This window comes from Pseudonaja textilis, chromosome 2, assembly GCF_049901715.1.
Source record: "Pseudonaja textilis isolate UNSWEBS1 chromosome 2, rPseTex1.2, whole genome shotgun sequence".
NCBI classification, from domain to species: Eukaryota; Metazoa; Chordata; class Lepidosauria; order Squamata; family Elapidae; genus Pseudonaja; species Pseudonaja textilis.
The window spans coordinates 135,047,238-135,060,856 of NC_141991.1; the positions used below are offsets into that span (position 1 = coordinate 135,047,238).

General features: G+C 39.9%; 1 protein-coding gene across 6 annotated transcripts in view; it reads right to left on the reverse strand.

Moving 5' to 3' along the window:
• Window positions 1-2,134, reverse strand: part of ZNF385A (zinc finger protein 385A) — a 165,206-nt gene extending 163,072 nt beyond the window's left edge. For 2 of the 6 annotated variants that reach the window (XM_026714712.2, XM_087925381.1), the window contains exon 1: window positions 1,483-2,133. Coding sequence is in view for 4 of the 6 variants with exons in the window: in XM_087925381.1 (XP_087781507.1) it covers window positions 1,483-1,492 (10 nt within the window). In the remaining 2 variants the exon portion in view is untranslated. Of the gene's footprint in view, window positions 1-1,368 lie in introns of all 6 variants that reach the window. The other 4 variants (XM_087925378.1, XM_087925377.1, XM_026714709.2 and 1 more) reach the window with 3 other exon arrangements.
• Between the last annotated feature and the right edge of the window lie 11,485 nt (window positions 2,135-13,619).

Below are 13,619 nucleotides of genomic sequence, written 5' to 3' on the forward strand. Positions count from 1 at the left end.
TGCTGTTCATATACTGTAAACACAGCATTTTTATTTTTATTTTATTTTTTTGGCTATAAATGGAGTAACTCAGAATCACACCGGCATCTAAGTCAACTCCCACTAGAATTTAACTTTTATCCCTAACAGGCGCTACATGGAGAGAAGACTTCAACCTTTCTTCAACGCCATGAATGGAAAGTGCCCAAGAGGGTATAGTGGGTCAAAAATGAGAAGGGGGGAAATGACCCATGATCGGTACCGTTGAACCTGCATTCAACTTGAACCCTTGTTTTGCCCCTTCTAACTAACGCAAAATAATTCTACTGAAGTATGTAAAGAGAATTATAAGACAATATCCCAATCAACATCAATGCCAATTCCAAATAAGGGGCATCTCCACACACACACACACACACCCCACTAAACGGACAGAAAGTCTTTGAAGGTGGGGAAAGAGAAAAAGGAGGAGCATCTGGCTGCATATGGGAGCAATCTCCCCCTCCATGCACAAAGATCTAGGTCAACACTGATGCTTCAAACGTCACTTTATCAAACAGTTTATCAGAATAAGGGATCCATCCAGTCAATCAGTCAGCTGCTCGCTCTTTCTTTCTCTCCCTCTCCCCCCTCCTCTCTCCCCTTCCACATCTCCTGCCTGGCAACTAGCTCTCCTCTCCCACCCAACAACCCTTGAGTAAAGTGGGTGGGTGGGACGGACGACTTATTCCATAGCCAGGCAATGCTGAAACAGGGTTCCCAAGTTGACATGGAGTCTGGAGATGCTGTTTTCAGGGGTGCACAAAGAACAAGGATGATCCATGCCTCGGGAGTTTTTATTATGGTCCCGCAATTGTTCCCGCGCAGCCTTCTCTTCTGCTGGGATGTCCCCCTCACTGCATTGTAAAGCTCTACTCTCACCCCTCCTGGTGCATCTCATTTCTCCCCACCTCATCTTTCCCTGGGTGCTGCTGTTCAGAACAGTTCAATAACTTCCACCTTGTGACGCAGACCTGAGCCCTGTTTAAAGAGGGGAGTGGGGGAGGTATAAATGCAATGCCATCGGGTTGTGGGTTTCTTTGGAATTCCGATGCCGTAAAACTGCGAAGACCTGGGAGGGGGAAATACAAGCAGGGATCTTAAGAAAGTGTCCTTCACTTACCACCTTTTTGGGGGTGGGGGGCAGGCACAACCGGCTTACGACAGCCATCACTTCTCATCTGAAAAAGAGGCTATCCTGGTTAAGGGGGGGGGGGTGCAGGGGAGATTATACCTCTGTGGCTTTGAGGAAAGGGCAAGCTAGAGAATCCACACTGGGATTATAAGGAACGGCACGACAGGGGCAACAAAAAACAAAAACAAGTGAAGCGAGAAGAAGGAATAAGCTACCTGAAAGAGGACGAGGGGAAGAGCGAGGAGACTCAGGAAAAACTGAACGACCGACGCCGAGGTGCAAAGATGCGGGTGGGGGGAAGTCAGAAGCCCGGAGAAGCCGCCACTCACCTAGGATCATCCCTGTTCAGCTTTCGCTGCGGAGCAGCACCTTGCGTCTGGTCTGGCCGCGGCGCAGCAGGGATGGCAGCTGCCTCGGGAGAGGATCAGCAGCTGCTGCTGCCTCCGCCGCCGCCTCTTCCTCCGCCTCTCCCGTGTTCGCTGCAGCGGCGGTGGCGGCGGCGGCGGCGGTGCTAGGAACGGCCCAGGCTGCACAGCAGCAGCAGCGGCAGCAGCAACGATGCAGGGCCCCCCGGAACAGCAGGGCTCGCGAGGGAGAGAGCCGGAGTAAAAGGAGGCATCGCCAAAAAAAATGTCAGCGCAGCGAAGCCCAAAAGCTTTCGCTCTGCCACCCCCCGGGCAAGGCGGCTCGCGCACACCCTCCCTGTTTCGCGATTGGTCGCGGCGCCAATTCGGCCGCCCAATGAGAGCGACCAAAGACAACTCGGTTCCCCCCCAAAAAAGAAAGAAAGAAAAGAAAAGAAACTGAAGGTTGGGGGGAACACCTCAAACGGGAGGGAGGCTTAAAAAAAAAAAAAACACCCATCCGCCCCCGCCTTCCCCGCACGTCCGAAATGTTGCTGGCGAACGCTCTCCGCAGTGGGCAAGCCAAAGCAGGTAAAGCGCACCTTCAGCGCGTCGAGAACGTCGCCGCTCGCGTTCAGGCGCGCGTACTTGAGAGCGCGCAAAACGCCCGCCGGCTGAAAGATCGAATCCGGGCCGGGTTCCAAATCCCTTACTTGGCGGGGTGGCACCAAAAATAAAATATATATAAAAAAAGGTGGGGTGGGGACGGCGCGTGGAATGCTACAAAACGTGTAGTCGCAAGACCTGCTTCTGTCTTCCCGATTAAGTTTGTGGTAGCAGTTCAGACTTTTCGCCTAGAAATAGAATAACTTTATTGTCACTTGGAAATTGTACACTAATAGGCGTACATTAAAATGAAATTTCGTTGCGTAACGGCTCTCAAAAGGGTCACCACCTCTGATATAACACTGCATAAGCATAACAGAATAAACAAATAAATACAAAATTATGCACTATGTATAAAATTATGTGTAATGCAAAAGTATGTATGTACCAAAGACAAAGAGGGCTGTCGGTTGGATTCGTTGTCTTCACTGAGTGAATCCCATAACTGAGATACGGGTTGAGGAAGCCTCAGTTGCCTCATGCTAGAAGACCCCTCTAAATCAAAGCCAAAAACACATATCAAAAGTGACCCTTGAGTCGAGCTGAACTCCTGCTGACTTCATAAAATAAGCTCTTACAGCTTTTCTTGAAACCGTTTGGTCACCTGATTTGCCTATGCCATTTTCTGGCTAGCAAGTTATCCGATTAGTATGCAACCTTATAATCTCTCATCCAAATCCTGACCGCCTTTGAGCCTATTCAGCTTTTTGGCATTAACTGTGATCAGTCAAGTATTCCTACTTTGCTATGACATCACTGACTCTTTTTTATAAAATACAAAAAGATTTATTTATTTAGCCTATGGCAAATACATGAACTTATAGTGGTTCAAATGTTAATGTCTAGTCTACCCAGCCATTCAAGGACACAGTGGTCTATGTTGGGGAAAAAAAATAGACATTGGGTGTAAGCTCTTGATGGACATTTGGACACAATGGAATGGACATTTTGTCGAGGAGCACCACACTGAGGGGTAGAGACAAGACCCCACTTAAGCAATGAGTCCTGGCAGACACCATGTTGGGTACAGATCCTGTTCAGCGTTGACCAATACTGGCGAGGAAGGTCAAAACCTGGCACCTTTTGTGTAGGGTCATCTATGTAACTGCCTATATCTGGGCATTAGTACAAAAGATAAGTGGGTTAGTACAAAAGATAAGTGGGTTCCAGACAAAACATCATAATGTAGTGACCCAGGCCACCATGTTCATACTATGGTATGTTATGTTTGACATGTTGAATGAACACAGCAGTGTAGCAATTTAATTTTTTTAATTGTATGTATTTTGCAAAAAATTCTATGAATGGATTTACTTTCTCATTTATAGGGTGTTCTTTTGCTAGCAAATGTATAATGCCATAAATGTAAGTCTTTGGGGTAAAATCCGAGATCCCTCATGCTCTGAAGTACCTCAAATAGAGCATAAGTAACAACTGCTTGAAATGGTTTGATGATTCACACACTTTACTATTTAGAGAGAGCCTCACATAAATAATTACATTTGAAAACTAACATTGTATATTCACAGTTTTCTTTCAGAACATTACATGTTGAAGCTACGAGCTATTTGTTATGCATGGTTTTGACAATATATTACATGAATCCAGTCACTGTATTTGCAAACTTTGATTTTTATACTGTATTTGTAAAATTTGTAAATTGGAACATATAAAGTCAGTAAGTACAGTGGAGCTTAAAAAGTTGTAAAATTTGAATTTTTGATATTTCTGCATAAATATAACCTAAAAGATTATTTGTTCTCTGCACAAATCCTAGAACTAGATAAAGAAAACTAGATAAAGAAAATTAAACAAATGAGTCAGAAGCATTACACTTGCTCATTTATTCATTGAGGAAAATTATTCAAAGCTAAATATTTATGTATGGTAAACGTATGTGAATCTTTGCTTTCAACATCTATATCCCCACCTTGCAGCAGCAGTAACTGCAATTATAGGTAGTCCTCAACTTATGACCTTTCTTTTAATCATTGTACAAAGTTGTCCCAAAGGTGCTTTTTCAAAAGGCTGCTGAACTTCCTGGTTTTTCTTTGAAGACATTTTACTTCTCATCCAAGAAGCTTCTTCAACTCAGACTGGATGGTGGGGAATGGAAGGATTTATACTCCTTGCAGACAGCTGGTCATTTGCATCATTTTAGAGTGTTGTTGAGGCCACTTGGAGGTTTGTCTGTGTCCTCAGGATCACCTGAGTTGTGCAAATGGGTGTGGAGCCTTCTTGGAATTGCTGAAAGGACTGTGTTGTAGACTGGAGATAGATGATGTTGTATTATCTCTCCCTCTGTTGAGAGAGGGCTGTTCAGTTTTGACACAGATGGCCTCTGTGACCCCTCATTCAAACCAAAATGTGGACATTTCTGTCTTCAAAAGAGTGGCCTTTGTCTTTTAAATGCAGATGGACTGTTGAATCTTGTCCTGATGGGTTTGCTCTCCTATGTTGTGACATGTGTTTATGAAACTGATCCTTGAACTTACAAGCATCCTAGCATCCCTGTGGTCACACGATCACAATTTGGGTGTTTGGTGACTAGCATGCATTTACAATGGTTGCAAAATCCCAGGATCGTATCATTGCCATTTGTGACGTTCCCAGGAACTTTCAACAGGCAAAGTCAATGGGGGAAGCTGGATTTGCTTAACAATCATTTGCTTAATAACCACAGCAAAAAAAAAAAAAGTTGTAAAAATCAGGGGCAACTCACTTAATGACTTCATTGGTTCAATACTAATCGTAAGTCATGGACTACCTGTAAAACATTTCCAATAACTGCTGATTGATTCTACACATTGGCCTGAAGGAACATTAGCCTTCTTACATAACAACTTCAACTCTGGAGTATTGGTGGACTTCCTTGCATGATCTGCCAGGTGCAGGGCTTTCCACAACTTTTCCACAGGATTAAGGTCAGGGCTTTGACTTGGCTGTTCCAAAACATTACTTTTCTTCTATTTTAACATTCTTTGGTCATTGTGCATCTTGCTGTATGGCCCTTCTCTCTTGAGCTTTGTATTTATGCAGAAGTATTTTAAAAATACTCACAAACTCTTAAGCAGTAATATAGATGACACAACAAAAAGAACAAGTTGATCCTTAACTCTTGTTCTCTGGTAAGTACAACTAAGTGGCTAGACTCAATATATTACCCTAATCCAAGAATTTATACAAGAGTTTGTTGAATATTGTACAGTGACCCGATTACCACCATGTACTACATAGTTTAGTTTACTTCATTGTCATTACACCTGGTATAATGAAATTAAATGCCCTCTTCAGTGTACATTATAACTATAAAAATAAAACACAAACACACATCCTTCACATTCTATACAATTGAATTGAAAACCCGATATTGCATTAATATCGTACTGTACAGTAGAATATGGATTCCGGGGGAATAGTAGAGGACAGGAAGGCCTGGAGGAATGTTGTTGATCGGGTCGTGATGGGTCAGACATGACTTCGCAACTAACAACAACAACAATACAGTAGAATTCAATATAATTAACTTACTGCCCTGGGATAGAAGCTGTTTTTCAGCCTATTTGTCCTTGTTTTTTATTATCCTGTACCGTCTGCCAGATGGTAATCATTAAAAAAAAGGGGGGTGCCCAGGGGAGATGGATCTTTAAGAATGTTTTGAACTTTTTAAGGCAGGAGGAGCTATAAAGCTTTTCCAAAAGTTTTGATACTTAGACAGGATAGATTAAGGAAAGTTATGTTATAACTATAGATAAAGATGAAAATTTATAATTGTACTTATGCTATAAAAAGAAATCAGAAGTCACTTCTGTATCCTTTTTCTATTTTTCTTTGATTCTTATTTTATTGCACCTTTAACTTTCTATTTGCTTTATTTTTTCTTTTGTACTTTTCATTAATTGTATAAATTTTCTTTTTAAAAACTTTTAATAAAATTGTTTGAAAAGATTTGTGCCACAGGTCTATAACTCTTCCCACTGATGTTTTAATAATATCCTTTCCACTTCTTCATTACCTCTCATGGCTTCACCATTGATGTTTATTGCTGTGGCTCTTTTCACTGCTTTTACCAATACATATGCTTAAATTGCATGCTGCTTCATGTTTGTCTGTTGTGTTGCTGGGTGTTTGCCAGACATCCATCTTTACTGCTGCTTGCTATTGCTGATGACATTTTTTGATGCAGCTTCTGTTATTGTCATCTGTGACTTCTGACATCTATCACTATTGGCATTGTGCCTCTCTGTTGTTCATCTGGATAGGTTGGTCTCTTCAAGCGTTGCTGCTGTGGCTGTTTTGTTTGACCTTGAGACACACGGGATGAAATTCCAGGCCGATATCTCTGGGACAACTATTGAAACTGGCACCTATAAAAATGATAAGTTATTGCCTAGGTATTATGGATTCTTTGGTACCTAATACTTCTTTCTGATATGAGGAAGAAGTATTGGGTAGCAGGATAAATCATTTATTTAGGATGGATGCATTTTGGGGTGAATTGTGGGCTGTAATCTGGGTGGGGAAGACTATTTGATTTTTAGTTCTCAATTATAGGAAGAAAGACAAAATAATTTAGAGCTTGAGGAGAAAGAACTATTGTGATGGACCTTCAAGAGACAGATATGCAGTTATGTGAAGTCATGGGCATATCTCAGCAATCCCACTGTTGTCTCTCTTCTACCAATGGCATGTTGATGATAAATAAGACATATTTTCTTTGGAACTAGATCTGGGACAAACAGGGTGTCCTAATATGATGGAACCCTAAATTAGTGAACTGGGTGATGTTATCTATTCTGAGATTTCCCAGAATTTCATGTTTCTGTGTCCAAGAGCAAAGATATCCCATCTTTATTACGTATGTCAGTTTCTCTGGTGGACTCCTGCTGTTACCAGATTGCAGGCTGAATGAGAGACAACAGGCTAAAATTGAATCCAGATGGTTTGGTGGTCAGAGGAGGCATAATCTGTTTGGAGGAGATGCTACTGCTTTAATTGGGCTTCTTTTTAAGGAATAATTATCCATTCTAGGGATGCTCTTTGATCCTGTATAGTCCCTGAACTTTCAAGTCAATGCAATAGCAAGGAATAGCAAGGAATTTCTTGCTACAAATAATTTGTATATCTATTGCTCTTGTTCTAAATCGGAGTCAGGTAGCATTTTTTCAATCAACAATTTTATTAAAAGTCATAAGCAGATGCACAACCAACATCCTTTCTCCTCCTCGACATCCCCCCCATCCAATCTAAATCTTATATCAGTCCAGCCAATCTATGCATCTCATAAAACAAGCTGCAGCTTATGAAAACCTATGGCTTTTAATAGCATTTGTTAGTCAGAAAAGATGCTACCAGACTGTAAGGGTTTTATTTTTCCTACCATAGATTAAAATGGCTCTCCTACAATGGTTGTCCAAGCTCTTTCCTTTCCTTGTGTTCTGGCATTGCTTACCTCTTAAATTCTAAGATTAAATTCAGATTATTTTGAGAGAGAAGGCATGGACCTTTCTTATCAGAAAGAATGGTTTCTCCTGCATATTATAAACCAGGATTTCAATTATTTTGATCAATCAAAACATGTAATGCTGGAGCCAGTCTGGAGAGAGACCTAGCTGAATAGGGCAAGAAGAACCCCTTCAGTAATGTAACTTGCCCTGGGGAATTAATTCCCTGAGAAACCTCCTTCCCCTGCCTGTTTCAATAAAAGACTTACTTTTACTCTCAAATCTACTTCCCTTGGGATTTCTGTCTTTTAACATTTTTATATCCTGATATTTTGAAGTTTGTATTCATGTATCGTTTGAATACAGTATTGTTATTTATGAATTTTATGTCTGAGGTATATTATATTGTTGAATGTTGTTTATATTGTTTCTGATTTATGGTATCAACTGCCATAAGTTGGCTTGCTAGGAATATGTGGTTTATAAATATGTCAAACTAATACAGTAGCAAGTGCCATAAATTGGTCAAGGCGATACACATTTATCCAGATTATGTGGCAAACAGCTGAGTAAAGAGATCTGCACAATATTTAACATGTGTTTTTCAGAAGATTGCTCTGTCTGCTTGCAAGGAAATGCTGCCTTCTTGGTGAACCTTTAGGCTGATCCAATGAAGGATGAAACAGATGCTAATCTTGTCATGGAGATAATGTTAAAAATGGCAACGTAGAGAAACTGAGTTTTCCCCCCTATCCCCGGTATAGTACTTCGAAGTATGTCTGTACACATAGAGAGCTATGGAGGAATGTATGCGTTCCTGCTCTTATGTGTTTCAAAAAGAATCTGGATGAGCATTCTTGCACATATAGTAGTACAGTGTGGTTGAGTTTACTGCCATTGTAGAATAAGACAAAAAGTTCATAGCTACTGCTGCCTACTTTTGAGACAAGGTGTTGTAGCCTTTAACACGACATCATAAGGGACATGCTGTAGGTAGCCAAGAGATTTGTAGATCCACATTCCACATGGCAACCGTAGCAGCAATGTATGTAGTATCCAGGGACAGAAGTATATTTTCCCCTCTCTGCAAAAGACTGCTGTGTGAGTACTAGGAACATTAAATATCTCAGCAAGAGAATAGAATCCTATGGGAAAAGGTAAGCAGACTATGCTGAGTAAATGAGACCTTCATTCACATTCACAGACAGCTGACTCTTCAGAAAAGGAACTTTGAAACTATGAAGTGTATGTATACACACAGAGAGCAAAAGAGTAGCGTTAAGGTGTTTCCTCTGAACAAGTTATTTATATGTAAAAAATAATCTAAATGCTATAAATTAGTTCATGACTAACATGTTTCATTAATGGGTACAAATCAGTGGTGGGATTCAATACTTATACTACCGGTTGTGTGGGCGTGGCTTGGTGGGTGTGGCCGGGGAAGGAGACTGTAAAATCTCCATTCCCTCCACACTCCTGGGGAAGGTTACTGCAAAATCCCATTCCCTCCCCACCCTACTAACCTGCTTTCCAGTTCCATTCTCCTGTGCAGGGCAACAAAAGAAGACCCAGACAATCAGCTGGGACTCAGGAGGCAGAGAATAGATGGAGGCGGGGCCAGTCAGAAGTGGTACTCAACATTTCCACTCAAAATTTCCACTACCGGTTCTCCAGAACTGGTCAGAAATTGCTGAATGCCACCTCTGGTACAAATATGAAAGAATCATACCTTGTACTAAGCCAGGATTTTTATAACTAATAATCTAACAAATCACAGATCTCTAAACAACAATAAGAACAATTAGCTGGATATATCTATCATATTAAGATAAATCATGATTAAAAAAATAACACTGACGGAACTTAAGCATTAAATATGTTTTTTTGGATAAACAATAATTAGTGGTTTTCCATGGCCTCTTTCCTAAGACTGAAAGAGAATGGTTAGCTGGCTTTATGCCTTAAGCAGAATTAGAATTCATGGTCTTCTGGTTTCTAGCCTTAAGCACAACAGCAGACTGGCTCTCGATACATCTAATTAGTTTGCTATTAATTGCAAAATATTTTTGTACTGATAACCATCTGTCACTTTCCATGTTAAAAAAAATAATCAAGCAGTAGACTAGATAGTGAAAATTGTGCCTACATTCCATACATGTACATAAAGAGACTCTGCTCTTTAAAAATCTATGCAACAATGAATTAATTACTCTTTAAGAAGTCATATCAATATAATGTTTTTTTGGCAGTAAACTAGAATGTATGATTTTAAGATGAATTTTCCTAGAAATGTTCATCACCATTCAATAACAGGGTTGCCAACTTTTGGGCAGGGGAATGCTCACCTGTTTCTGACAAGCAGAAATTCATCAGATGAAGCTTTTTCAGAATGCAGATGAAATAGAAAGCTGTTTCAGTTGAACCTCAATTTTGTCATGTGTTTGTTAAAGGTATTGCAGTGTGGTCAATGAAAAACAGCCAAACAAAGGAGTTTAGCAATGTTAGTATGGTGGTTTAACACAATATCATGCTTTGCATGTGTGGAACAACCCAAAGTAATCTATCACCTCAATCTGGGCTTTTATAAATTTAAATTATAGCACCCGTAATAAAAACTTGCAGCACAGAATGTTACTGTTCAGATCAGTTATATATCTCACAAAGCATTCCTGACCTGCTCTCTAGCTGCCATAGGCAAGGGATGGGGAATCGAATCTTGCAGCTGCATCGAGGAACTTGCATTTCAGTCAAAACAAAGCACATTCCAACCATCAACGTCAAGGTCATCTCCACAGAGACCCACAGTGACTGGAGGGAATGACTTTTACAATCCGTAAAATTGCTTCGTTGGGAAATGTGACTGAGGACACATCTTCGGAGGAGGAGGAAACAGGGTCAGAGCCAAAGCGCGAATTAAATGAGGTCAGAGTTGGCTTCATTTGGTCCCTGCTGATAGGAAGCTCTAATAAATAACTGGATTTCTTTTGAAGTTTGGCCTGAGGCTCATGATTTAATTAGGGCATCGGTCAGAACCCTGACAGCATAACTGTTATAGGTATTTGTTCTTTTCAGTTAACAATTGGCCAACATTCCATATCTGAGGGTATTTAATTCTCATTAGCTTCTGTTTTTAAGGGAGAGTTCTTCGTTTTGGAATGTCCAACCCATCCTCACTGCCAAGTTTCCTGCCAGAAACCTGGCAATACTTCTTTTATGAATACATAAACAATTTCCAAGAATAAGTCTAGTGTTATTGTACCACCTTTCCTTCAAAAATCTCAAGATAAGTTAATACGGTAGTTCTTCTCACCCATCAACTGGACTAGATTAGCCCATCAACTGGACTAGATTAGATTCGAAGATAGTGATTGGTGAAAATTTACCTACTGCTTGAATAGAAATGTAATTCTGGTTTCTCTTATTCTAGGGGGTAGACACATACCTATACAAATAGAAAAGAATATTTTTAATTCAGGGTTGAACTGTGGGGTCTTTGGTACAATCTAAGCTTGGCCATTTTCTTGCAGACATTTCATCATCAAACTAGGTAACATCATCAGTGCACAACATTTGCAAGAAAATGACCAAGCTCAGAGGGTACCAAGGACCTCTACCAAATACCTGTATTTATTGCTTCCCTTTCCCCAACTTTTTAGATAGACATCCATATTGCTGATATTTCCTTGGGGTTCTGATTTATATCTTGTCTTTTTTTTTTGGGGGGGGGGGGGTTCAAGGCAATTTTTATGGGGAATCTCCATTTTATCACCCCAAGCACAAAAGGCAGTGACTGTCCCAATGTAATCTTGATGGCTCAGAATGAATTGAACTCCGTCTTCCCAGTCCTAGACCAACCCCTTAGCCCCATACCTTATTATTTGTTCCTGTAATCAAATATCTTTCATTAGGCCATCTTTGGCTGACAAAGAAGCTTTTCATTTACTCAGACCTCTTCAGATGGAAGAAAGAAGCACCTGGGCTTCTGCGATTCTTCCTGAAATATAATATTGCACACCTCTGCTCTCTTCTGTCACCAGTTTTATCTAACATTAACACTTTGTTTCCCCCATTTTATTGAGGCATTGTGGTGCCATCTGCATTGCTTGTCATCTGTGTTATAGGATGAGCTCAGTTAGTAAAAATGGCTCCAGCTCAAGCAGATATGGGACAGGAAGGATATGGAGCTTTTCTGAGAGATAAAGAAACAGAAGTAAGTGATATGTAGCACGATGGTAACATGGAACGGCTTGCAAGGCAGGAACAACTCTCAATGATAGTTGTAGCATCGATAGCCTTTTCATAACTCTCATGGCCTCTGGCTCTTAAAATCAATTCCCATCTTACTGTTTCTTTTAAACTCTTTGAATTGAGAGTCAAAACAAATGCTATTCATCATTTTAGGTTCAATGATAAAGCCCTGATAAAATAACCACGTGTTGGTTATCCTTATAAAATAATACACAGCAAGACCTCAATAACAGAATAACCGAGTTGGGTGGGACCTTGGAGGTCTTCTAGTCTAACCCCCAGCTCAAGCAGGAAACCCTAAACCATTTCAGATAAAGGGTTGTCCGATCTCTCCTTAAAAACTTCCAGTGATGGAGCATAGAAAAGAGAAATTCTCAACTGGAGAGAGGAGCACAACCTCCCCACACCCCAAATACAATTCCATTTTAGAAATAGGCAGTATTCTCGGACACATACACACACCCATCAAAAACATACGTTTTCAACATTCCAAGTCAAAAGTGGAATATCTTTATTCAGAAGACTATTTTTGAATAGTTTTAAAGGGATATCAATAAAGCACATTACAATCTCAATTCCTAATTTTATTATAGCACAGATGACTAAATTCCAATTTTAGCCTTCTCAGAACAACTTCCATTGGATAAGCCAATATAGCTGATTCACACACATACACACCCATCTGATCCATTACTATTTTTACTATGTAAGCAGATCCAAAAGGACCTATATACATCCTCTATTTTTTTTATTTGTTAAAATTTTAAGCCATTCATCTCACTGATACCATTCTGGGCAGCTTACAATATAAGAAAAAGTAAGAAAAAAATAATACAAGGTGATTAAATTTAGTATAGTTAAATAGGAAGGCTAAAAATCAAGATAATATACAGAGGAGAGGTACCCAGCTTCCTTCTACCTCTGCAAACAGTGTAACAACTCTAGGACAATATTTCAGAATTTTTCTTTTTCAGAGGACATTAACTTTGTTTGAAATGTCAGTGACTTGATGAGTACCCTGCAGTCGTAATATAGAGAACTCACTCCATCTTCTTTAAAGATGGAACTATAACTGTTAGGGCCAAGCTTGGTGTGATGTTAAGGATACATCATAAAAGTGGTGTTGTGTGGTATAAATTGTAAAGTGTAATAGAGCTGTTGGAAGGAGGTCCATTTCAGATCATAACATACCCAGAAGGAAATTGCACTCTTTTCTTCCTGCATTGTAACTCTAGAATCACTATAAGCCCTCAAATGTTTTTTTTTTTTAAACCTCCGATTGTTATCAGAGAGGCATCTTTTTATATGGCTAATATGGTAACAAAGAAGTAGTGAGATGGAGAATTTGTATCAAGATTAGGATGGGAAAAAGAAGTGTTAAACCTGATAGGATTTCAGTTAAATCCCCCCTCCCATGTTGGCTATTAATTAAAAAACAGATATCATAATGAAGTGTGTCTCTTTGTCTATATGTCTGACTTTATTGGTCAAGGGTAATACCTGGCATTTACTGTTTAGTATTTTGAAGTGAGTTGCACTAGACCGAAATTTAAATTTGATTTAATTTAGTCACAAACCTTAGTAAATTGACTTTTAATTAATCCCAGTTAACATGTACTTAATCATTTCCTTCGTCCATCATATTAAGAATGACCAACAATGGCAACTCTTGGAAGATTTCCGAAAGCTTCAGGCTAAGCTTTTGGAAGCCACAATAAGCTGTACAATTTGTATATTACAAAGGCTCCCCATCACAGCACAATC